General features: G+C 37.8%; 2 protein-coding genes across 6 annotated transcripts in view; both read left to right on the top strand.

Annotated features, from left to right (window-relative positions):
• Positions 1–30: 30 nt before the first annotated feature.
• Positions 31–23,012, top strand: LOC117663776 (uncharacterized). Its single transcript, XM_034414230.3, has 6 exons — positions 31–243; positions 16,796–16,913; positions 18,577–18,636; positions 19,759–19,920; positions 20,620–20,704; positions 22,539–23,012. Exons 1-6 carry the CDS (start codon positions 80–82, stop codon positions 22,793–22,795), a joined length of 846 nt encoding a protein of 281 aa, XP_034270121.1. The 5' UTR covers positions 31–79; the 3' UTR covers positions 22,796–23,012.
• A 2,398-nt stretch (positions 23,013–25,410) lies between these two features.
• The window catches only part of IGFN1 (immunoglobulin like and fibronectin type III domain containing 1), a 35,239-nt gene continuing 34,890 nt past the window's right edge, over positions 25,411–25,759 (top strand). For all 5 annotated transcript variants that reach the window (XM_087889335.1, XM_087889336.1, XM_087889337.1 and 2 more), the window contains exon 1: positions 25,411–25,518. The gene's annotated coding sequence lies outside the window, so the exon portion shown is untranslated. The remainder of the gene's footprint in view (positions 25,519–25,759) is intronic.

Raw genomic sequence — 25,759 nt, 5'->3', positions numbered from 1 at the left:
AATTGCTTACAGTGAAATTGGCCGGATGTGGCGTCAGCAAAAACAGCCGGTAAAATAAGAGCCGGCAAGTCTGGACACAATGGCTGCTGCAGTGGATTGCATTCTGAAATTAGGAGGTAGTGCATTGACGCAGAAAAACCAGTTCGAGACGCTGAAAACGGAGTCCTTGCGGAGGGCGGCTATTCTTGTTTCGTTGCTCTGGGAGGCTGGAGAGAGACGATGCATAATCGTGCACGGCGCAGGGTAGGAACGCATGCGAAGTAGCGGAAGGCTTCTGCCCTTGAGCCAGGATGCCAAATGGGCGGCATCGGTTCCTCCTGGCGACTCGGGATAGATTAATATCCTAATATTTAGTAATTAATTTAAAATTAATCAACAAAACTGAAGATTTTATTTTTGAATTGGTCCAGTCTTATCGAATAACCGTAATCAAGATCCAAGCATCTAATAATACAATTTCTCATGTGACTCTGTGGCTGGAAGTTTTGTTTGCTTGCCAATAAATTACTGCAAGGGACATGAACTACTTCCTGCGACTAAACTCAGCAGCTCTAATTTAATACATATGAAATAAGGTATATTTTATATATAACATATGCAATGTTTGATCTACATCCTCCTAATGACTGATATCCTATTTATTTAATAAACCCATTTACCATGTGTTTGAAGTGAAAGCAAATATTTATCATGGCAAACAAAGAATTGAGTGAAAGCGCCTTTGTTTTGGTCTTTCAAGTACCTCATAGTGGAATATTTTGTGGATATTTCCTGAGAGATAAATATTTCTTTAGGAGGCAGTTGCATAAAGAGAATTGAGATGCCTCTTCATTGCCATCTTGTCCATTGGCATATCAGGTGCACTTTCAGAGTTCTAAAAATCTAGGCAACCAATGGAGAAAAGGAGGAGGAAAGTCACTCTGGTACTCCTGAGACAGCAGGAGAAAAAAAGACTGCTGGAAATTAGGCAACAGCATGAAGGTTTTGTCAGGCACAAGGCCCAGAAGAAACAGCTTCATGCCCAGATAGTTACACTCCTCACCATGCATTAAGATGTCACATATGGGGCCAGAGTTGGCACCTGCACCAGTGGCTCTGCCATGTTTCTTCTTGCTATGGATTTAGGGAGAAAAGTACAGCCATAAACCTGTACAGAACAGGCAAAGGTAAGGCTGCACTGAGGTGTTTTCACTGTCCAAGGTTGGAGTCCACAAATCATTGTTTTGACAGTGGTGGTGGCTGTGATTGCAAGGCTAGGAATGCAGTTGCCTTTTAGGCTGCAATGCCTAGGAACAGAGCTTCATGTTAGTGACTAACCCAAGGGAGGATTCATAATGTATGTTCATGATTACTGTACAGAGGGGCTGGCCAATATCTGTGCCTCGCTCTTCTGTTGGTTACATGTGGACTGCAAAAGATTATTTATTTATTTGTTTTAATTTGTATAATTTGTATAAAAGATGACAGGGCCACCTGTGGGCCAGAAATTTAAGATCCCTAATATACATTTACCAACTTTCTTTTTAAATGTTCCTTTGCAGAATTGCAAAATAATTTTATTTTCTGGGTCACTAAAGCTTAAAATGATGTCTCCTTGTCTTTTTATCCTGGTGTGGTAGTAAAAATATAAAAAAATATGTTAATTAACATTCTTAAAATGTATAATCCTGTCAAATGATAAGTGCAGTCTGCTTGTTATTGTGTGGTATTGCAACTAAATGAAATAAATAAATGAAATAAATGGATACTTCAGGTATTTTAAGTTATATTTAGCACATGATCTGTTTGTTTACTGGCCTTGAGTTTCCTCCTATTGAAATTTACTTCTTGAATAAACCACACAAAGTGGTGGATTATCTGGTATTTTGTTCCTTGTTTTATGGCACAGGATTAATGGTAGCAAAGCTCCTGAAATAAAAGAAAGAATTAACTTGAGACCTTTATAGAAATTGCAAACTGCAAATTATGCCCTGTAATCCCAGAATCAGTTGACATGGAAAGTGAGAAGAGGTGGTGCTGGTGTCAAATTGAAGTAGTCATTCCAAGCTTGAGTTGGGTGGGATCATAACAAGGATTTTGATGACATTCAACTCTATTTCTCAGTTAGATCTGAAACTACAGAAGTTTAGGCAGATTTAGATCAGGACGTAGGACAATAAATTGAAACTAAGTGAAACAGGGATATCGGCCAATAAAGGCAAACAGAAGAAATGAAGCTTTTGATAGGTTGTCCCTAAATGTATTTATTTGAAGGAATGGGTTAGGGTTAGAGTTAGGGTTAGGGTCTAAACAGATATATTTATGAAATAGCTTTGATGAAGTAAATTGATTATTTTCCTCATCCAGATATGTTGAAACCTGATCAAGAAGGAAGACCAATTTGGTTTATCCAAGATGAAAGATTGTCCTTGACAGTGGGAAATATTCTGAAATTAATTGATAATTATTGCATACCTTCAAATTAATATCTTTCTGACATCTTGCAAGACTTGGTCAAGAGACTGAAACTGAACCCTGGTAGATTGGTGGATAGCAACTTCCAGATTATTCCTCTGGCTCTAATACAGTTCAAGGACATGTTATACATTGTATTCTTCACCTTATCATTTGACAATTCTGTTATTAATATTGCCACTTACACTTTTGTTTTATCTATGGTGCATAATTATGTTGTGTTAAGAAAATCTATGGTTGCTATGAGTTGACAGTGACTTGATGGCACATAATCATCAAAAGCCTTGCCAAGCATTATGAACCTGGAATACTTGCTATGTGAGCAATTCAGATAATTTCCTTCCTTCTTTCCTTCCTTCCTTTCTTCCCAACAGTCACCCTAATAAATTCATCTTCTTCCCTAGAGGAGAGAAATAGTTTGATATGAGCTGGAATCCTGATATTGCACAATTTTGATGTCTGAGTGAGTCAGTGTACAAACAGCCACATATGTATAACACATTTCTTGAAATGCTACACATATAACTAAATACAAGATGTAGCCTAGCCTTTTTATGCAGGATTAAATAAATAGTCTGATTTAGTACTCAAGTCTTGAAAGGGCCATCCAGAAGAAGTATTGATCCATAAAATTACCTTTGTGACAGTTTCTTTCTTTCTTGTCCTTCTGAAGTCCCAAGCTAATGAATATGAAGAGATAACTGTTACCTGGCCTGAGATTCAGGAATATATTATCAACTGTTCATGTTTTGTATTGTTCTTAGGTAAATTTGTACATTTTTTAATTGGGTGAAATATAATTATGAAGTCTGAAATTCCTAGTTTAAAATCTGGAATTTTCTGTGATGGTTTTGCATCTTTGCTAATTTAAATGGGCATATGGATAAGATTTCCCAGAGAAATTATTACATATTCATTAGTTATCCAATATCCAGCTTTTTCTTGCTTATTGTGGCATGACCTTTTATAGATAGCCTCCATCATGTCAGAGTATTGACCTAAAGGTACTTCATTTGTTTTAATAAGAATGAAGTTTCATTTCCAGCAGGTGGCAGCAGTTGTCATCTTTGATAAAATACATTGCTGTTATTTCAGCAGAAAGATGGAAGAAAAAAGACTATCACCACCTAGTGGATAGATTCAGTGGGAGTAGTGATGAGGACAGCATTGGAAGAGCTGAAGGACCAAGTTAGGGACAGATCAGCAAGGAAAAATAAATGGTTGCTAAGAGTTGAAAATGACTTGATGGTACATAACCATTAAAACCCCTGCTCAGGCCTTATGAACCCAGAATATTTGCTGGTGAGAAATTCAGATAACTTCTCTACTCCTTCCCTTGCTGTCAGTGAAATCAGAGTTGAAACTGTTTGATATGACCCAGGACCCCCATATTGCAGACTTCTACGCTCTCAGGATTCAGTGTGCATATAGCCAAACATGGCTTTCTTTCTGCACACGTTTGCCTTAAACATGCAAATTCTGCAGGGCAATTAGAATCAATGGGCATTGGAGATTAATAGAAATATTCAGATGTTCAGTGTTCTGGCTGCATGAATAGGTCTAAAGACCCAAAGGAATCCACAGACAGTGCAGTCCTATGCATGTCAGAAGTAGTTCAGTGGGATTTATTCCCAGAAAAGCATGAATAAAATACAGGCTAAGAAGTAATGGCATAGTCTGATAGGAAGGTGATTAAAACTTTGTAAAAGTTGGGCAGAATTTGTTTACTCCTCTTTGATTCTGGCAGAGTTTTCTGATCACTCATGGAATTATTGAATCAGAATATTCACATTTGCCTGGAAGGTCTGAAGGGGCACTGTATTACGGTGGTTTGAACTTGACCACTACTCTCTGACTGATCCAGATTGTACGACGGCCCCAAATCACATGCTTTAATACGTGAATGCTTTAAAAGGTTTGTAGGAACTACAGCATGTAGAATTTACCAGCTACACTGGCAGTGGATTCTGGTAGATGTGGTCCAGGCTGCTAAACCTGGAGAACAAAACTCTGGGTTTTTGTTTTTGTTTTAGCAAGTTGCTCTTCCTGTTGGTTGCATACAATATCAGCTTTATGTTTCCATTCTCACCCGCTTTCTGCACGCTATCCTGCTGTTTCTCATTTGCTGCTGATTGGCATGGATTAGCTTTGGAAAGAAGAAAGCCAGATGGCAAGGTCTGTAATGAGTGGCATGTCAGTGACAGGGAATCAGCACAGCATTGCCCGCTGTGATTGGATTACATTAAGGGTTACTATTTAGCGGGTAGATCAGCACTTGGAATAGAAGCATTTAAGGTGCTGAACTGGAGCCAACAAGAAGATTTCTAGCATGTTAGCTCTTGAGAGAAATGTGCTTTGATGCAGAAGGGCTTAGCTCAACTCTAAGAACGTGCCTCATAAACAGGCATCAAGATCTTTCCGTTACTGCATTTCAGAAGTTTTCAGAACCAAAATAATGTACTATTTCTAACTGCATAGTGTGCAATTAGTACAGCGAGTCAAAAACTGACTTCCTACGCTGTGCCATGTTTTGCTTGAGATTGATTTAGTTGTATAAACTTAGCCATTGAAGTTTGTAAACAGTGACTTTTACCTAGTGTGATGTACAAACCCAGCCATTTGTGGGTTTGCTAACAAAACAAAATATCCACCTCTATAATATGTATGAACATAGTATGTTTAGATGTCATTTTTTGAAAATATATTTCATCTATTAATTCAATTTTTAGTATGTTTAGATGTCATTTTTTGAAAATATATTTCATCTATTAATTCAATTTTTAGGGCTGCCCACTCAGTATATGCAACTCTTCTCGTATTGTCCAGTTGCTTCTCAACTAGCAGCATTATGTGACATTTGGTCAGAAAATACCTTAGGCTAGATTATTAATTTATTTACAATCTAGAGCTTGGGAAAATGCCCTGTTCCCCCAGCCTCATATTAGGTGAACATCAGGGCAGCATTTAAAACTTAAATACATGCAATGCATAATAAGAATGGTGAAAAATCCAAGTACAGAATGATTGGCTATGTTATGAGCTGCAAAAATCCAGCCAACCACTAAGTGGTAGAAAAACCTTATAGAAGTATTCATCCTATTTTTTTTTCTGTGATGTATATTAATTTGTACTTTTACGAGCATTTTGTTCTTCACAAATATTCTTTAATTCTTTAAATATTCTTTAATATTTCTTAATATTTTTAATATTCTTTCTTTACTCAGTAATGATATAATCATGATTCCATAAATATTTATTAATATTCTTAATATGCTTTAACTTTATTCATATTAAAAACAAAAACATGCAGAAAACTCTATGATCCAATAGTCATCTGGAATTTGCAGCCTCCATATGGTGCACATATGACAAACTAAAGTTTGCTCAGTGACTTGCCATGGGTTCTCATGTTAACTTATATGACTGTTTGTCTAGAGAAGAAATTATAATTTGAATTCTAAAATCAAGGCAAGATTGCCTTTTTTCAGGACCTTAGTGAAGATATCAAGCTTGTGAAGTTCAACTAGGCAGGGGTCAGCAACCCACTGCTCTGGAGCCGCATGTGGCTCTTTCATCTCTCTGCTGTGGCTCCCTGTTGCCGGTCAGCTCCACAATTGATAGTGCTTTCTGTTAGGACAGGTAGAGAAAAAAGGATGCTGCACTAGGAAGAGACTCTATGGTGGGGGAATTGGATTTCCAGTTGGTTCCAGAATTGAACAGGGAGTTTCCGGTTAGGACCTTTGTGGCTCTTTGAGCGTTTAAGGTTGCCGACCCCTGAACTAGCCCTTCTCACTTGTGATTATTTTCATTGCTGGTGCTTTTGATTGAATTTCCCTTTTGACTTCTTCAGAGGTGCCATGGACTTGTTGCACTATTACTTTTCAGTCATAAGGTAGGATGTGAATGATGTAAGTCTTTCCAATAGTATAGGTAAATCAATCAATGATAATCATAATTTTCTAACAGAGTAAAGTAGAACAGAACAGAATAACAGTTGTAAGGGACCTTAGAGGTCTTCTAGTCCAATCCCCTACTTAGGCAGGAAATCCTATACCATTTCAGACAAATGGTTATCCAATCTCTTCTTAAAAACTTCCAGTATTGGGGCATTTACAACTTCTGGAGGCAAATTGTTCCATTGATTAATTGTTCTAACTGTTAGGAAATTTCTCCTTAGGTCTAGGTCAGGGATGTCAAAATCAAGGCCCATGGACCGGACCCGGTCCATGGAGTGCTTTGATCTGGTCTGCGGGGCCGGTCTGGAAATAGCAAAGGACTGGCTCACGGTGCCTTTGCTAGCAAAAATAGGGCAGAGTAGCCCAGGAGGCCTTCCAGGCCCAAAATGGGGCCTCTGGAGTGGCCCAGGAGGCCTTCCAGGCCCAAAACGGGGTCTCCGGAGTACTGCAGGAGGCCTCCCAGGCCCAAATCGGGGCCTCCAGAGTACTGCAGGAGGCCGTCCTTGACTCAGAAGGTTGTAAAAGGGAGGAAAAGTAAAATATTTTATCTTTCAGGCTTGCAGGATTCTGCTACTAGCCCATGTCAATAATTTATAGCTCTAGTCTTCTTGGAGTCAGTTTCTTGATCTGGTCTCACTTTCATAAGGTGATCAAGTAAGTATTTTAAAAAAACAAAATCACAGGTATGTATGCGTCCCTATTTTTATAAGTATATAAAACCATGTCTGCGGAGGTGCGATTCCGTGTCATGCCCACCATGGCTACACCCACCTTGGCCACGCCCACCCCACACCTCCAGCTGTCCCTCCAAGGTCAAATCCAATCCTGATATGGCCCTCAATGGAATTGAATTTGACACCCTGGTCTAGGTAGTACTAGGTAGGAACAGGTTTCTTTTTTGGAAGGCTCATTTTTTCTGAAAAATTGGAAAACAATAGAAAAAATGGAAGGAATAAAATAACTCCAGTGGAGTTTGTTTTTCTAATGGAATAAGGAAATAAAATACAGTGCTTATATGTTACAATCCTGTATTCCTCAGACATGTTCCATTATTTTTAATCAGAGGAACTTTTTTCTGTATGACAATTTCTGAGCAGCATCAGATTGTCTTTATGCCATGGCTACTTTTATTTAAATACCAGAATTCCACATTGATTACCAAGAATTGTAGCTGGATCATTTGGATTTAGCTTCTTGAATCTTTGGAAATAGAAAGGAGATACAAAAAGGGTGATAAAGATAAATAATAGAATAACAGTTGGAAGAGACTTTGGAGATCTTCTTCCTGGTCAGGCAGGAAACACTATACCCGTGATGGCGAATTTATGGCACGCGTGCCACAGGTGGCACGCAGAGCCATATCAGTGGGCACACGAGTGTTGCCCTAGCTCAGTTCCGACACGCATGCGCGCACTGGCTAGCTGATTTTCAGGCTTTCCTGGCCCACCGGAAGTTCTGGAGGGCCTCCAGGGTGGGTGGGGAAGGCCTATTTTTCGGTCTCCCCAGGCTCCAGAGGCTTTCTAGAAGTCTGGGGAGGGCGAAAACAGCCTTCCCCACCCCCCTGGAGGCTCTCCGGTGGCGGAAATGTCCCGTTTCCAGACTTCCAGTCCCACCGGAAGTCGGCAAACAGGTCATTTCTGGCCTCTGGAAGGCCTTGGGGGGGGTGTTTTCGCCCTCCCCAGACTTCTAGAAAGCCTCTGGAGCCTGGGGAGACCAAAAACCGGGCCTACTGGGCCCACCGTGCCATTGCGTGCCAAAAGCGGGAGGAGCGGGGGGCGTCGCACACGGGGGGTGGGGCACATTGAATTATTGGTGTGGGCATGCAATCTCCCCCTGCTTTTGGCACGCAATGGCCAAAAGGTTAGCCATCACTGCCCTATACCATTTCAAACAAATGGTTATCCAGTCTCTTAAAAAAACCTCCTGTGTTGGAGCACCCACAACTTCTGAAGGCAAATCATTCCACTCATTAATTGTTCTAACTGTCAGGACATTTCTCCTTAGTTCTAGGTTGCTTTTCTCTTTGATTAGTTTCTGTCCATTGTTTCTTGTCCTGCCTTCAGGTTGTTTGGAGAATAGGTTAACTCCGGCTTCTTTGCGGCAGATATTGGAATGTTGGTATCATAACTGAAGACAAGAATAGCAGGCAATATTTCCAGTTTTTTCAGGGCTTAAGCATCCTTTGTCATCTGCTTCCTGCCTTTTGTGTGATGCAGCTCAAGTTCAACTCCATTTTTATTCATGTTGGCTCAAGGCATGATTTTGTACCGGTCACTCAGTCCAACCTACCTTTCAAGATTATTACAGAAGGTGAGGAGACATGAATTCTGTGAATGCCACCTTGAGGTCCTGAAGGAAAGGATGTAAATTTAACAAATGAGTGAAAAAGGCCTAAGTTTACTCCTCTGCATTTCCTTAGAAATGTCTAATTCATCAAAATAGAATCATAACCCTCCATATCATTGATGAAGTTGGCTGGACCTGATGGAAGATATCAGTCATCTACATCTGAAGGGCTATAGGGTTCCCACTTCAGCTGTAATCCATTCCTGATCTAATAATAGAAATGTGTATGTCATATCATTACATTTTATGTATTTTTTCCACAAGCAATTTGTGCAGTGGGTAAAGAACCATTGCGTATACTGTCATCCTTTGCAGATATTTTCACAAGTAATTGACTTATTATTTGTGTATCATGGAGAGTTAGAAAACTATAGTTGTCTAGTCTACCAATTTCTGTAAGTCTTGTTTCAAAGGAAATGAATGACCCTCAGTTGCAACAGACTTTTGACTTGTGAATGGGTAGTTTTAAGATATAATATATATGATGAAAATGCAATAAAACTAATGATTCTAGAAATCTGATTCTTCTCCCCATTTCTGAATACTTTTTCAGTATTCAAATATGAATAGAATCTTATTCTCCTGAAGTAGTTGGCACAGGCAAAATCAGATCTTTTCTGGGAGCCCTGATGGTGAAATATCTAAGCCAGTGATGGCGAACCTTTTTGGCACCGAGTTCCCAAACTGGAATGTATGCGTGTGCACCGGAGCGCCGGAAACTGAAGACCAGGTGGCCGGTGCGCATGCCCACAGAGGGGGCTCTGTGTGCCACTTCTGGCACGCATGTCACAGTTTCGCCATCACAGATGTAAGCCATCATCTTCCCTTCCCACTGCAACCTACCCTAAGGCATTTTTCTTTCCTTGTTCTTTGTCCATTGAAATCAGTGGCTCCATACATAAATAAGAATGTATGGGGAGTACATTCTGAATAAAAGCATTTATCTATTTGGTCATTTCAAATACTAAAATTAAATTTATGAAATGCTTTGGATAGTGTCCCTTCTTTGCATGTGGTCCAGGGCAAATATCCCCCATAAAAAAAATAATGGGCATGACTCATTTATGGCCAACTCACCAGTTTATGCCAACTGCTAGGATCCCAGCAAGGTGAGGGTGCTACTTTATTATTGGGAAACCATGTTAACACAGGTGCTGATTTCCTTTGTCTTTTTGTTTTTTAAGAAACAAGACTTTCTCATGTAATAATTCTCTCCAAAATACAAAACTCTGTCAGTTGACTTGCATATCAGTAAAGTCCAAAGATTCTGTCTATATGATGTCCTAACTGAGAAGCATGTTTCTAAGACAAATACCTATGCTTATGTGCCAGCCAAGGATACCAGAGAGATTTGTGAATCTGGAAACACACATTGGGATCTGTCATTAGCTCATGTGTCTCCTCTTCACTTTGGTTACTGGTGTATCTAGTTGCTAATGAGGATGCCATGTGGATCATTCCACGTACCTTTTTTTTCTTAAAGCTTTCTGATGTCAGATGATGCTAGAACATCATGATATGGAGCTGCTCAAGGAAACAATGATATTTGTAGTCTCATTCTCTCCCTCCCTCCCTCTCTCTCCTTCCCTCCCTCCCTCTACACACATACACACACACACACATGCATATGCATATATTTTTATATATAAAAATAGACCACACATAGAATTGTCAATTCTATGACAACAACCAGAATTTGTTGTCACAGAATTTGTGACAACAACCAACTACTCTAGATTTTAGTGTTTAATCTAACTATCCAGTTGATTCAAATCCATTTACAGCGTTAAAAAGCACCCTAGGCAACTTTTGTTACTGATCTGTATGCATGTATGCGTAGCAGGGTGGATTTGATTTAAATCGAGTTGATTTAAATCACAATTTAAATCATGATTTAAATCACTAGTAAAAAGGCTTGATTTAAATCAACTCGATTTAAATCATAATTTTTAAAGAACAACTGTCATCTCTGCTACTCCTTTGACCTGCTGTTGACTCACCGATAGTCCCAGTGTTGCAGAATACACAGCCTCATGCTACATAACTAAGCTCCATTTCATGCTGAATAAACTAAATTATTTATGTATCTTAAATAGAAAACTATCTTATGATAGATTTTTACCCCAAAAGTTTTTTATTAAAATAAATTCGATAAAAATCAAAAAAATCCGATTTAAATCAAAAAAATCTGATTTAAATCAAAAAAAATTGATTTGTTTTTTTAAAAAAAATCATTGATTTTTATCCACCCTGCGTAGTGACATTATGGAAGGAGTCTTATCATTCCCATATATTTTTCTCACTGGATAGCGTAAACTCAGTGGGCTGCTCTACTTAGGACTGGCGAGAAGGAATGAAGTCTGAGAACCAATATAGAGGGCTAGTTATGTGACAGAAATTCTATAGACTCAGTGGCAGTGTTGTCATGGGACGTGCCTGCATACGGTTGTAGTAGCACATGGAGCTATCTACAAATACCCCCTCAGCTTGCTGACCTCTCTTTGTGCCTTTTTCATACCATCCTAACCTTTCAGAGCAGCACACTGATAGCCATCCTGCCTCTCCTTTTGGGATGTGTGGTGATCTCATAACATCTGTTACTTAAAAATAGTTTGAAACAAATATCCTCTCCACTTTAAAAATGATGACCAGCCTTGGAAATGAAATCAGTGCTTCTTTCAAATTGGTCTTCTTGTAAATTGCATTTATGTTTACCTTCTCTTTTCGTGTCTACTTTGTGTTTGACCATATCATCAGCTATCATCAACTATGATTTATGTTAGTCAATTTTTATGCCACCTTGAAAATTCCCTATCCTCATTTAAAACTTATTAATTACTGTTCTTAATTATGCTTTGTTCTAACTTCTAGCAATTCAGGGACATAGCTTTGAGTACTCACTCGCTATCCCTGTCCCTGAAGCATGTAGTTCAGCCATTAGGTATGTAATTGAAAAATGTTAGAAGAGCCATCTATGATTGTTGAACATGCCCTGTTTTCGATAGACCATTTTCTTATTTTGGCCTTTTTTCCTTTTAGAAACATTTGCTTCTAAAGATCCTTAGTTATTCTTCTGATCGAATATAGGGAATAACAGTGATTTCTGCAGACTCAAAACTCCTGAAAATATAGTCTGGGTGTTTTGGAAGCTTCAGCTTTCTCTGCTAAAATTGTGTATTTTGATAAACTCTACTTGGGGACTGTCCTCTCAAGCTGTTCTGCTCCCTTTGGATTCTGGAATTCTTTCTGCTGGTTCAGTTCATAACCCTGTTTTTTCTGTTGGGCTTACTTTCCCTGCCAAATATTTTAATAGAATTGGAATACAGGGTAATTCAGAAAGCAGGCCATTCCTGAATAAATTCCCCTTGGAAGTAAGATGGCTGCATGTACCATCAGTAGAAGGGAAGGGTTTCCCTGACCAAAAAAGACAACAGTTTGCATAGAATGTAACTTTATAAAAATACTAATTTAAAACAATTAGACTCATTAAACTAGAAATACGGCACATGTCACTGTAGTAGAGAAAACCTTGACCAGGTTTAATCAGCAGTTGAGGCAGCTTCAGGACCCCACTATCCTTTCCTCCCGCAAGCTAAACGAGCACTATGAAATAGAAACTGTGAGCAATTTTATCTGACTCTCTCACCCTGACTCTCATAATTAAACACCACAAATCAAATACAGTAAAGATTGGTGGAGGGGATCATAACAACAAAATTAATCCCCTTCCACCTTCAGTGCCTTTTAAAACAAAATAGCCTTGATAACCCTGTAGAACAAGAGCTGTGAAAACAAGGATATTACCATAGGTGCTAAATGCAGCCCTGGGAGTAAACATGAGGAATCCATTTAGTATTTTTCTATACTTCTGTTTTTATTTGAACCATTAGTTTAAAAGTTTACTATTTTAGCCATGTTTGAAATATAGGCTACTTAGTGTCATACTAGTTCAGGGGTGTTAAACTGGCAGCCCACAGGCTGGCTGTGGCAAATGCAGGCCACACCCACCCCAGCCCCGTGAATGGGGAAAATGTCGCAAAACGTCACGTGACTGCAACGTGACGCGGCGAGTTTGACACCCATGTACTACTTGTTCTTCCTTCCTCCCAGAATTGGTTTTATTGTGTTTTTATTAACCTGGGATTACATGCTTTGTCTTGGAGATTTTCTGTATTTCATTTATTAAGATGCCCACCCAAATTGAATTGTGCAAATGGTGCTTCATCATCGCAGCTTGTTCTGACGGTTCTTCAAATAGAGAATTAGCCTCTGGTTACATTACTAAAATCACTTATTTAAGCTGCTTAAATCTCTTGTCAAAGAACCATTTTAAAGTTTCTTTGCATATATATTCAAGCAGATCATTTACAAGTGTCATTCCCACAGAAAAGCAAAGTAAAAAGAAATGTTTCTTTATTAATTCTTGTTTTGGATTTTATGGTTTGAGATTTCATTACTACTGTGAACCACCCAGAATGATGTTTTAAGATGGGCGGCCAGACGGATCTTTGAAATAAACAAATAAGGAGAGAATTAAACCAAACACCGTTTCACCTGTTGCCATAATGTGTGTGTGTGTGTGGGGGGGGTGTTAATCAATTACATTATCTGTTTTATTTTAATTGAGGACAGAACATTATGTTGCTAGTGGTGGGTCATTGTGATTTATATTTCATTTATCTGATGGCTTAGAAATACCTGCTAGGCAGGTAAGCAAATGAGAAACTTGAATCTTTTCAGCCATCTCCTGCTGCAGCAAAGGTGTTTATTCCATTGACAAGCAATCAAGTACATCTCCATGGCCTTTTTGTAATTGTGGCATTAACAGAGGATCAAATAGCACATAATGGAGGCATAAAACATGCTTGAAAAGGAGGAGGCCCTCATGGTGAGGGAATATTTATGGCAGTCTGACCTAACACTTGGCTGGTCCTTCACAACAGGTGCATGATTTTAGTCCCATTTTGGACAACTAGCATTTTCAGCCTTTCAATGCCTCTCCTTACTGCATGCCTTTGTAAATATTAGCAGAGAGGGTCAGTTAGTAGTGAGTAGAGGCACAAAATAGCCACAATAGTGATTGTGTTCAGCATGGACCATCTATTTCTACTTTGCATTGCTGATTTCATTAAATCTGGTCTCTGTGAACCAGATACAATTGAATAGAAGAAGGAAAAAAAAAAGTCTACATCATTAGGTGAAAATCACTCTTTCCATTCGGGCAACTTAACTGTCTTTTCTGTCCTTTTCCAACTGCTTTGGTGGGTTCTTCCAACTCTCCAGAGGAAATTTCAGTTGGGGCAATAGGCTCCAATTCTTAAGAGCTGTCATTTCAATAACAACACACCACCACACCACATTTCTTTGTTATTGGATTAAGCATATTTATGTTGTGACTTTCTCCTTCATAGTAGGAAGTGGCTCCCCACCTTCAAAGCAGGAGTTGATATATGGATTGCCAGAATTTGTTCCATTCCTGAAACCTACAACATGGTGCATTTTACTCCATGCGGACAATTATTCCTTAAATAAATTCAGAACGTTTCTTCTCTAAAGATTTTGTTGACAATTATTTATTGTATGCGGTGACACACACATATGTTAATCAGGAGTAATAACATAACCATGTGTCTTAATGGTTAGGACAGTCCTTTCTTTCAAGAACCATAGTCCAATTTAAAGTTCCCAGTCTGGTGAAAACAAATTATTAAAAAAGAAAATATGGATTTCAGAATCCCCCCAGCAATAATTAAATGGATAGCAGATTGAGAAGACACATATCCCTTATTTACAGCTGCAAAAGAAATAACAGCAAGATAAAATGACATGAGAATATACAGTTTATCCACTTAAGTTTTTATTTTATTTTTAATATATTCATTTTATATTTGTAAAAGTTACATTCCTTTTCTCTAACTACAGTTTATAAATTCCATGGTGATAAATATAGAAGCTGTATCTAATATACTCCCATTTCCCATTTTTAAAATGATCTCTTGTGCTTGTCTGAAAGTGAAGCAAAAGTAGATTTTTACAAGGATTTCATTTACAGGCTTCTTTTAGCTGCTTTGACTTCTGTCATAGTTCTGCAATAAACTGTTTTGGAATTTACATCAGTTTCATTTAGCTGCACACAGCAGTGGTATGAATGCTTGACAGTTCTGTAAATTTCTAATCAACCTGAATCTGGATAGATGATTGTTTTTTAAAAATCCCTCCCCCCCACCCCCCAAGGCTGTCATGAAAGTAGCACCCATCAATTGTCAACCTGATTTAATCCAGTATTAATTACTCAGAGGGGTGCCAGATTTTCCGAGATCTCAAGCAGTATTCGTTGATATATCTTGTTAGAAAAGTGGGTTTATTTCAGAGCAAGCATGCACTGACATCAGCATGATTGACATATTGGGCATGTGTAGCTACTAGTAGTTTTTTGATCCAGGGAAATGGATGAAGAAAAGATGCATGGAAAGTCATTTTAAAGTTCAAAGGAGACATAGAAATGGGAAGAAAACAATACTGATTTAACTCTCTTTCCCTGGACAAGTCAAAAGAAAGAGGAGGCAGATAGACCTTCAGAAGTGAGTGTTTAATTTAATTAAATTAATTAAATTTACATACCGCCCCTCTCCGAAGACTCAGGGCAGCTTGAGTGTTGAAAAACACTGGTTATTTATACCCCATATATGAAAGAATAGGTATATGATTTTTCTCTTCACAACTGCTACTGCTTTTTTATATATGTATGTATGTATTTATGTAAGTAATTTATATAGCTGCCCATCTCACAAGAAAGTGAGACTGGGCAGCATAGAACACTTAATTAAAAACGATAAATACATAAAAACACTTTATCACACTTTAAAATAATTATTGAAAAGGCACATAGACCAGGAGAGTTCTGGAAGTTTAGCCGAGCATACTAACTCCTCAGTGAAAAAGGCGAAGAGAGATTGCTGGTCCCGAGGCTTTGCTTGGTGGATTTGTTTGTTCTGGTTATAATCCCTCTTCTCCCATTTTGGAAGTCCTTGGCTTTCATTGTAAAAAAACAAATTAACCTCATGCTGTGCATCATATTGTGATGTTCTTTATAACTTAAGCAGTTAAGCATTCATTCTTTGGGCTAAAATAGATGTGACATACCCGACACAAAATATGCTTTACTGATATTTGTTTGTTTGTTGTAGCTATTGTAACAGGATGGACATCAGATGTAGTTGGAAAACAGCTCTCTCATCTCAAAGTCATCTTCCAGAAAATTTCCCCTTTCCTCCTTTCACTGGAAAAAGATAGCTTTCCTTGAGTGAGAAGTTGAAGATTTTATTTATTTATTTATTTATTGGTTCGATTTATATGCCGCCCTTCTCTGGAGACTCAGGGCGGCTTACAATGCGTTAAGCAATAGCCTTCATATTTTTGTATATACCTGCTTAGTAGGGCTTTCGCCCCCCCCCCCAAGCGGTGTTCTTTTTTTTTTATATACAAAGTCAGCTTATTGCCCCCACAATCCGGGTCCTCATTTTGCCTACCTCGGAAGGATGGAAGGCTGAGTCAACCTTGAGCCTGGTGAGATTTGAACTCGCAGTAACTGCAGGCAGCTGGCAGCTAAGTGCTATTTAACAGTGCTTTAGTCTGCTGCTCCACCAAGGCCCTTCATGAACTCTTTTTGAACAAAGAGTTTGTCTGATATGCTCAGTTCAGTGTTTTCACCAATAGCAGATTTGTAACAGATAAAATGATGCTAGGTGATTCCAATTTATGCTGTTTTGAAAAATAGTAACTTAAAATAGAAGAATGTAATCTTTTTCTTTTTCAGCATGATAACAGCCGGTCATGTGAATTGAGGCACCGCTTATTAATACTTTGCAGTTATAGCAAAGCAAATAAAAGAAATCATAAGCAAGTAGTGAAAACTTGCCCTTTATTAGTTTACGGTATAGCCTTTGTCTTTGGTTCTGAAGATCAGTGGGCAAATATCGCTTTTTTAAACTGCTTGCTGAGAACCAAACATATAAATCACTCTCTTTTTGCCATTCCAGGTCTTTCGGGCATTTCCAGGCAAAAGAATTTAATGTTGCCTTGGGGACATCAGGAGGATCAGCTGCAAGTGATCATTTGAGACAAGGGCTGTGTTTGACCAGGCTTTCTGTCACCAAGGTATCCACCAAGCAGTATGCAACAACATCATTGAGTGTCTTGCAAATGTTCTCAGATCACATGTTCATTCCTGAATTGTGCTGTAGTCCTTGCTGGGTTCCTTATATGAGATGCACTGAAGTCTGACAGATGGATGAATTGGGAGCATATGGAGATGTTGAAATGATATATAGTTTCACAGATATATGAAATCAATGCAAAATATGTGTCTTGAAATACATGTCTGCATTTGGTATACATGCTGCTTGCTTCTTGCTTTACTACAGAACAAATTTTCTCATTATAAATAGGGTTTTTCCCCCCCTGTGGTAAAATGGTAAAGAGATTATGGAAAAAAACCCCTCCCACCCATTTTCTACCAATACCAGTAATATTACTGTAATAACATAAGAAGAGGAGAATTCTAATAGTTTCATGAATCATACCTTAATTTCTGGTTCAAAACTAGGAAACAGAAAACGTTACAACTTTACTGTAAAATTGCCACTGGGAAGGTAGCTCTTTTCTAGTTATAGGGATCATTTAAGGCTTTTTCCTGCCTGTGAAAGAAACCTTTGTCTCATACTTATCCTTTAGAGAAAGCAGAGTCCTTTCATCAGGTCCATCTTGGAAGTTGAGAATAATAGAGAGAAGAGAAGAAGATCAGTGATCCTCCAGCATTCTAAAGCACCTCCTGGTAGCTGTGAACCTAATGCAGAAGACTGCATTAGAGAGCCACATGGCTTAGCTGGAAGATTGATCAAGGAGACTGGGGAAGGGACATCAAAAGAATAGCCCAAACAGTTCTCCAAAAGCAGCAGAACATGGGAAATGAACAAGGATTCACATAATATGGCAGGGGGGAAAGCCACACCCACCTCAATGGACTAGACAATTGTTGCAACCCAAGATTTGCTTGGCAGCTGGCTAGCCATGCAAGGCATCTTACCTGCCCTCCAGTGATTTTTTTTTTTTGAAAGCAGAATTATACACAGGAAGGAAGGAAGGAAGGGGAAGGGGAAGGGGAAGGGGAAGGGGAAGGGAAGGAAGGAAGGAAGGAAGGAAGGAAGGAAGGAAGGAGCCGCACATTTAAAATTTCTAAGCTCTGATACTCCAGGTCATGAGGAATATCCCTAACTTATTTTGAAAGTGGTTCTGAAAGATAATGAAGATGCTCACAGACCCCTTAAGGGGTCTTAAGGAGAATCATGAAATGTCTATCTGATCACTCCATTATAAATCACATTGCCAACTAGTAAATTGGAGCAAATGATAATAAAACTAGATTTGAAAGCCATATCAGACCAATTTTGAATGAGTGCCATTGACTGGTGCTATCACCTTCCATTGAAAAATAAGCATTCTCTTGTGTTACCAACACCTCCACAACATACGTTTTACATGGTTATCAGGATGGTTTATTGTATCTCCATTCATGATAACACTTAAAAGCAACACTGTTTGCAAAATTATATGATCTGATGCTTAAGATATTCTCTATGCAGTATCTGTAAAAATGTCCATGCCTTATCTAACTATCTGGTTGTTTTTTTGCTCTCATCCTGGATCATCCTGGGTCTATTAACTCCTTTCATTATCTAAGGATTATTTAACTAATATGGAAATTTAAGAAGAGGACATTGAGGCAGGAAATTTTGAGACTCACTCTTTTATTTATTTACAGTTGAACCATGTGGTGACAGAACAATTGATGAATACTGGAGTTCCAGCAGTGGGGATTTCGGTAAGGGGCCTATAATTTTTGTTCGCCTTTTTTTGGAAGGAGGTAGATTTTGATGATTTGCCTAGGTTAGATAATGTTAATTTCATTACTGTTTGAGTATGAAGGCATCTTCATACTCAAAACAGTATGATGAAGGAATCATCAAGAGAATCTGCCTTATTTATTTATTTATTTATTTAATTTATTTATTTGATTTCTATACCGCCCTACTCCCGAAGGACTCAGGGCGGTGCACAGCCAAACAATAAAATACATACATACAAAATTTAAAAAGTAGAATTAAAATCAAATTAAATAGTTTTGGCCCAGACAAATTAAAACCCCAATCAATTTAAAACCAATTTTAAAATTTGAATATATAAAATACTAAAAGATATTAAAAATTAAAAATCTTTTATAAAAGAGGGAGAAAATTAGGCCAGGCCTGCCTGGTGAAATAATAAGGTCTTTAGAGCGCGGCGGAAGGTGCGCAGATGCCTTGAAAGTATTTTTTTGGAAATTTTTCTTTATCCTGTAAAAACCTGCATTTTCTGCCCTAAGTAAATTGTTGAAGTTTATTGCTTCATATATTATATTCATCAATTATGATAGTTTTTGTTGTTTTTGTTGCTGCCTTTGAATCAGTGTTGACTCCTGGCGACTACCTGGCGGCTAGACAAGTCTGTGAAGTTTTCTTGGTAAGATTTCAGAAGTGTTTTGCCATTGCCTCCTTCTTAGAGCTAAGCGAAAATGACTGGCCAAAGTCATCCAGGTGGTTTTGTTTGTAAGGCAGAACTAGAACTCAGTCTCCTGGTTTCTAGCCTGGTTCTTTAACCACTTCACCAAGCTGTTTCTTGTTGGCAGTTTCTTACCTGCATTTTAATTTGAGAAACAAATTTAAATACTTTTATATAATACCAACATATCTAATAGTTGCCTTTCAGGTTGCCACTGTAACTGGCACATACACAGATTAAGAAATAATGCTACTGTATATCCATGTAAAAAGGCAAAGTCATTTCCTGAATATAAAACATACCAGAACCAAAATGCCTTAATTTTCAGATCATTCTTATTTCAGAAATAGTAATTCCTTCTGATTAATAACAGTAACAGAATTATTTGCTTGTTATTTCTCTCCAGCCTTTTGGAACCTGGCAAACAAAAAACAAGAATGTCATTAAGGCTGGTATTGATGCTGTGAAGAATGTTCTAGATGCAGGTTACATTCCTGTATTACATGGGGATTGTACCTTGGACTTGGAACAACACTGTTGTATCTTATCTGGAGATACAATTATTGAGGTGAGATATGGGAATGACTTGATTTATAAATTCATCAGGATACTTACAAGAAATTTGAGCTCTACTCTTTAAATTCATATGCTGCAGATATATCTGATTATTTCAGACTGTTTTTTTTTCTTTTTAAGAGCTATTACTAAGTTGAAGTTGTTTGCAATTCAAAGTTAATTTAAATTGTAGTTGATTAAAAAATAGAAATAGAGATTTATGGACTATATATATATAGTCATGTTCTTAATTGGGTAAAGTATATACCAATGTAAGAAGTAGCCTGAAGAAATCCAGAGCTGTGTACAAATTAAGACAAACTTTTAATGCCATCAAACATGAACAGATAACAGCAGTCTCATTGTGTTTTGTTTGAAAAAGGTATTCTTGCATGTAACATCTGGATAACAAAATGTATAACAATTTTAAATAAAAGACATCACAATCTCAAAGTCTGAGGTCTTGGGTACAATGAAATCATCCTATGGTTCTGAAGCAGACAAGTCTCCCTCAAATTATTCCTCATATTTCCAGGCATTGTGACTTTCAGTGCCTTCTCAGGCTCCTCATGTTAATAGATCACTTTGTGAAAGATCATTCTAAGCAGAATTAGAGAGCTGATGCTAATCAGTCACTAGAGAATTTGAAAGTTAATGGACCAATGATTTGACTTAATATAAAGCAGTTTTTGTTTATTTTTTTCTATTACAGGTGTTAGCTAAGACACTCTCTCCTAAGCGAGTTGTGTTTCTCACAGATGTGAAAGGAATTTACAGTTGTCCACCTGATACCCCAGGTACAGAAACAAGTAGGCTGAAGTTGTCAATACTAGAGGAATAATAGATAATATCAAAATTGGTATGAAATGTTTTGAAGTATTTATATGATGTGATATAACTTGGGGTTCGCTCATGCTTTTTTTAAGAGATAGCTTTGAAAAGAATTGTAAGATTACATTATGATCTTATTATTTTGAAAAAATAAAAATATTAAAATCGCATATATAACAGGTCATATTTCAGCTGCTACCATACATACATACATACATACATATACATACATACATACATACATACATACATACATACATACATACATATATATATATATATATATATATATATATATATATATATATATATATATATATATATATATTGGCATACATTATAAAAAAAATTGCAGATTCAGGAGTAGTAAACAAAATGCAAAGGTATTCCTTATAGGCCAGGATTTGGTAGAGAGATGAACTAGGGATGCCCAGCTATTCAGATCCAGAATGGAAAGGGTACTTCAGATTTGGCAGGGGAGAGTTTACTGTACTGTTCAGTACGTTTGATTTTGGTCAAAAGGCTGAGAAGAGATTTATGGCCAAAGGCCAAAATCAGTAAAGTAAATATATAATTAACTGTCAGCAGTTCCTTAAAAAAACATATTTTTTCTTGGGCTTGCGCTGTAGTGACGAAAAATGCATCCTTTAGTTAAGGAGGTAGTGAACAGATAGTGATAGGAGCACAGTAGCTTGTGTGGTTAGATGCTGGGTTGGAGGTTAGCAAGCCTGTGTTTGAGACCCAAGTGCTGCTGCGTGGGGAGTGAGCTCCTGTCATTCACTCTTGTTTCTTGACAGGGTCATGAAAGGAGCCTCCATGGGCTCCTCTGGGCAATAGTGATGTCACCAGCTAATCCCGTCAACCTAGAAGCTCCTTAAGCAGTGCCTCCAACACAAAGGGTACAGGGGAACAGGATAACAAAACATGGTTGCACTATTTTGTTATATTTGACACAGTCTTAACCATTATGCCAACTTTGTTTCTCTTTGAAATCTATCAGTGGAAATAATTTCTTGTAAACTTTCAAAATTAAATTACCGTATTTTTCAGAGTATAAGACACACTTTTTCCCTCCTAAAATAGGCTGAAAATTTGGGTGCATCTTATACTCTGAATATAACCCCGCCCACCTGCCGGCCCACACCCTTCAGCCTCCGCATGTCCTCTTCCTGGCTGCAGAGATTGCCACCGACCATGGCTTGTGTTTTTGGGCTCTGCACGTCACGTTTTCAGCCTCCAAACGCTCCGTTTGAGAGCCCTTCAAGGCTGCGGGGATCGCCAAAGCACATTGCCGCCAATTGCCACCTGAAAACGCAATGCATTTGGAGGCCGAAAACGTGACGTGTGGTGCCCAAAATGGCTACCAGGAACAGCTGCTGCCTTCTTTACTGCTTCCGTGCTTCACCTGCTTTAGTCAGGTTCCCGCTGACAATCAGGTTTGCTTTTGAAGCTGTTTTCAGCCCCAACGCAAGTGAAGCAATCTTCTGTGCTTTGCCTGCTTTTCTAATTGCTGCTCCCTCAAGACAATCAGCTCTGCTTTAGAAGCTGTTTTTTAGCCCCAACCAGCCCCAACCTCAAAACCAGCGAGCAAACTAATGTGCTGGAGCTGACCAGGCTAAGGATGCTAGCCAGATGAATACCTGGTAGGCAGATTTTTTTCCCCCTACTTTCCTCCCCAAAAACTAAGGTGTGTTTTATACTCCGAAAAATACAGTAGTTGTTTCCATGCCAGGGTGCTCTTATATTTTAGGATTGGCTTTTGTATGTTGCATTCCAAATCCTTTGTTTGTTTTGGAATAGGTGCTAGGCTGGTGGATTCCATTGTTATTGGTCCTGAAAGAACTATGGAGCCAACTGTGTTCACATCTGCACTACCACATGACTCTACTGGAGGAATGTCCTTGAAACTACAAACTGCCATAAATATAGTTTCTTCAAGTCATGGATCCATTCCTGTTCTGATCTGCAAACTGGACAGTGAAGCAGCTATAAAGGCTTGCTTGACTGGGGAATTGAAAGAAGGCGAAGGCACAAAGCTTTCTTTTATGGATACATGAAGTCTTTTGTAAAGGAACCTTGAATCATGCGCAGAAGAATTTCTGGGACAGTAACATTCATAAATTCTCGACTGACTTTTTTGTTTCAATCATACATGTGTGTGCCTTTGGTTTCTGTTATTTTATGCACCTCACAAATTCAAATCATAACATTTTTAACACTTTGCAAAACAATGACATTTTTAATATCAGCATACAATACAATATATTCACATAACATTTACAGCTTCCTCATTCTCATAAGATCATCTTGGTGGTTGATTATTGTTTTCAATACTAGAGTGCTTGAAAAAAAAATCATATCACAGAAAAAAAATCTATTTTCTTCAACTAAGCAGAAATTATACATTAATTTTTCCATCAAAGAAGTGTGTCATATCATTTTTCTCCAGTGTCCTTTTTAGATATTTCCAGTATTTTGCTATTACTAATCTAGTCACCATTAATAAGAATGTTAATAGTGTCTTATGTTTTATATAAATAAATATTTATATAAAATACTTAAATTCTTCCCAAAAACTAATAGTAGAAGCAACTCTGCCCCCAAATGTTTTCAGTACATATGAATTTTTCATTGAGTGTAGGAAGGGAAACCTAGGAATAGATTTTTCCATACTCACTTTTATTCATTTTTTAAAGATTTGTCTCAAAATCTATTTCTTGTGTCTTCTTTAAATTTTTGTAACTCCAATTTCTCATGTTTTAATCATCCCCCCCCCATTTTTGTACACACACTTATCTTGCTTCATATCTAACTAGATTTAGTTTTCAGTCTTCATCTTAATTTGATGAAAGTACTATCACAACTAATTTTACAGGGCATCCTGTCCCTTGCTCACACTGTATGCTATTTGCTTAGTACCATACATCACTCTTTCAAAGGCTGTGATACCCACAAGAGGGAATCAGTAAATTTGTAGAAATGTGCTATTTAATTTTTTTAAATTGCTGTTGAATTCACACACGATATTTCATTTGAAGCCAAGTATCAATATTTTTGTGCATGTTCCTTTACTGGTTTCCATCTGGGGGAAAGATTGTCAATACTACTGTTGATTTATTTCTATCAGCGTTTCTACAATTTCAGCACATCTTTGATATGGACAGCCTATAAAATATAGAATACATTATATTTATAATATAATTTCAAGTACATTTTTGCTTATTAAGTAGGGTTCAATTTATCATAGAAATACAGAATTTGTCACAGAAATATTTATTTATTTATTTATTTATTTATTTATTTATTTATTTATTGGTTCAATTTATATGCCGCCCTTTTTCCGAAGACTCAGGGCGGCTTACAGTGCGTTAAGCAATAGCCTTCATACTTTTGTATATACCTGCTTAATAGGGCTTTTGCCCCCCCCCCACCAAGCGGTGTTCTTTTTTATACAAAGTTTATTGCCCCCACAAACCGGGTCCTCATTTTACCTACCTCGAAAGGATGGAAGGCTGAGTCAACTTTGAGCCTGGTGAGATTTGAACTTGCAGTAATTGCAGGCAGCTGATGTTACTTAATAGTGCTTTAGTCTGCTGCGCCACCAAAGCACAGAATGAACAAGACAAAGAATGAACAAGACAAGACAAAATTATCCAGACTATTCATTGAAATGTTCATGTTTCTCTAACAAGATACAGCTTGCCCACAAGAAAACTTTAAAGCTGAGTGATGAAAAGTCACAAAATGTGGACACACTGGATCTTGTTGATGAAGTTGTACCAAATTGTGTGAAAAGCTGTCTTCCTGGACTTCTCTGAAATGTTAAAAATATGCCTGTTTCCAAATGCTTGGATTTTGATCACATGATTGTGGGGCTGCAGCAATGGTTGTAAATCACTTCTTACAATGACATTAGCATCAAATGATCACTAAACAAGTGATTGTAAATCGAGGACTACTTTATCTACCAATGAATTCTGCTGACCTGGCTCCTGTGCTGTGTTTGTGTGCACCTGCTGAAATGCAGAAAAAGACCCAGAAGCCAATGGAGCATCTAGTGCTCATCAACGTTCTTCTTTGAGCAGTCAAATTTCATCCTCAAGTCAAAATGGAATATGCAAACTTTTAAAACTTGCTATTGGTACATTTCCTTTATAGTCTCTCATTCATAAAATAAACCTTTTAAAATCTCAGTTATTAAAAGGTTAAGAAAATATGTAATAAAGAACAATATTAATTATTCTGTTCATAACTTAACAAATGTGTCTTCTGATCTTTGGAAATTTAATGTTGCTGATTGCAATGTGCTCCGAGATTTGAAAAGTCTCCTTTCTGTGCAAGCAGCAGTGTGCTTTTACAAAGAAATAGTTTTAAACTTTTCCAAGAGGAAAGCTCTGTGGGAAAAAGATCTTTTTTGCAAGGAAAAAAAAAAAATCAGATTTGCAGATTTGCCAGGTGGATTTATGAAATCTCAAAAATTGAGTTCAGTTTGAATTTGTTCAGCATTTTCTGACATGGCTTGAAATAATAATGCCCAGAAGAGAGATGTTGTTTCCAGCAAAAAACAGGGGGAACGACTCTGACAAGTTTTGACCTATGAAAGAGACAGGACGAGAGAGAGAGAGAGAAAGAGAGAGAGAGAGAGATTAGGAGGGGAGTCAAAAGGCTTCTACTGATTTAGTTCTTAGATCTTCATTTGCACAGCCTTGGCTGCAACAGAGAAGCTACCAAATAGCAGCAAAGAGGGAGATGCTTGCAAGGCAAAGGGAAGAGTAACAAGGTGAGTCACAAATCTTGGAAGCTCCTGACTTTTTACAGATTGCTCTTGCATGGCAGGGGAATTTAGTTGATGATTTAAATGATTGAATAAAATTGTTACTCTTCAATAACAGAAAAACGTATGGATTTCAAAACTGTCCATTTAAAGCTTCTGAAGTTGCATGGGGCATATAAATTGAAAGGGATAGGGGAAGAGTTGCTTTCTGGTTAGTATCAGTATTATTTGAACTCTATATGAATTC

Source organism: Pantherophis guttatus, chromosome 3, assembly GCF_059756535.1.
Source record: "Pantherophis guttatus breed Tessera chromosome 3, ASM5975653v1, whole genome shotgun sequence".
Classification (NCBI taxonomy): Eukaryota; Metazoa; Chordata; class Lepidosauria; order Squamata; family Colubridae; genus Pantherophis; species Pantherophis guttatus.
Note: the sequence above shows the minus strand (reverse complement) of the source record. Positions and strands in the feature narration are given on the sequence as shown.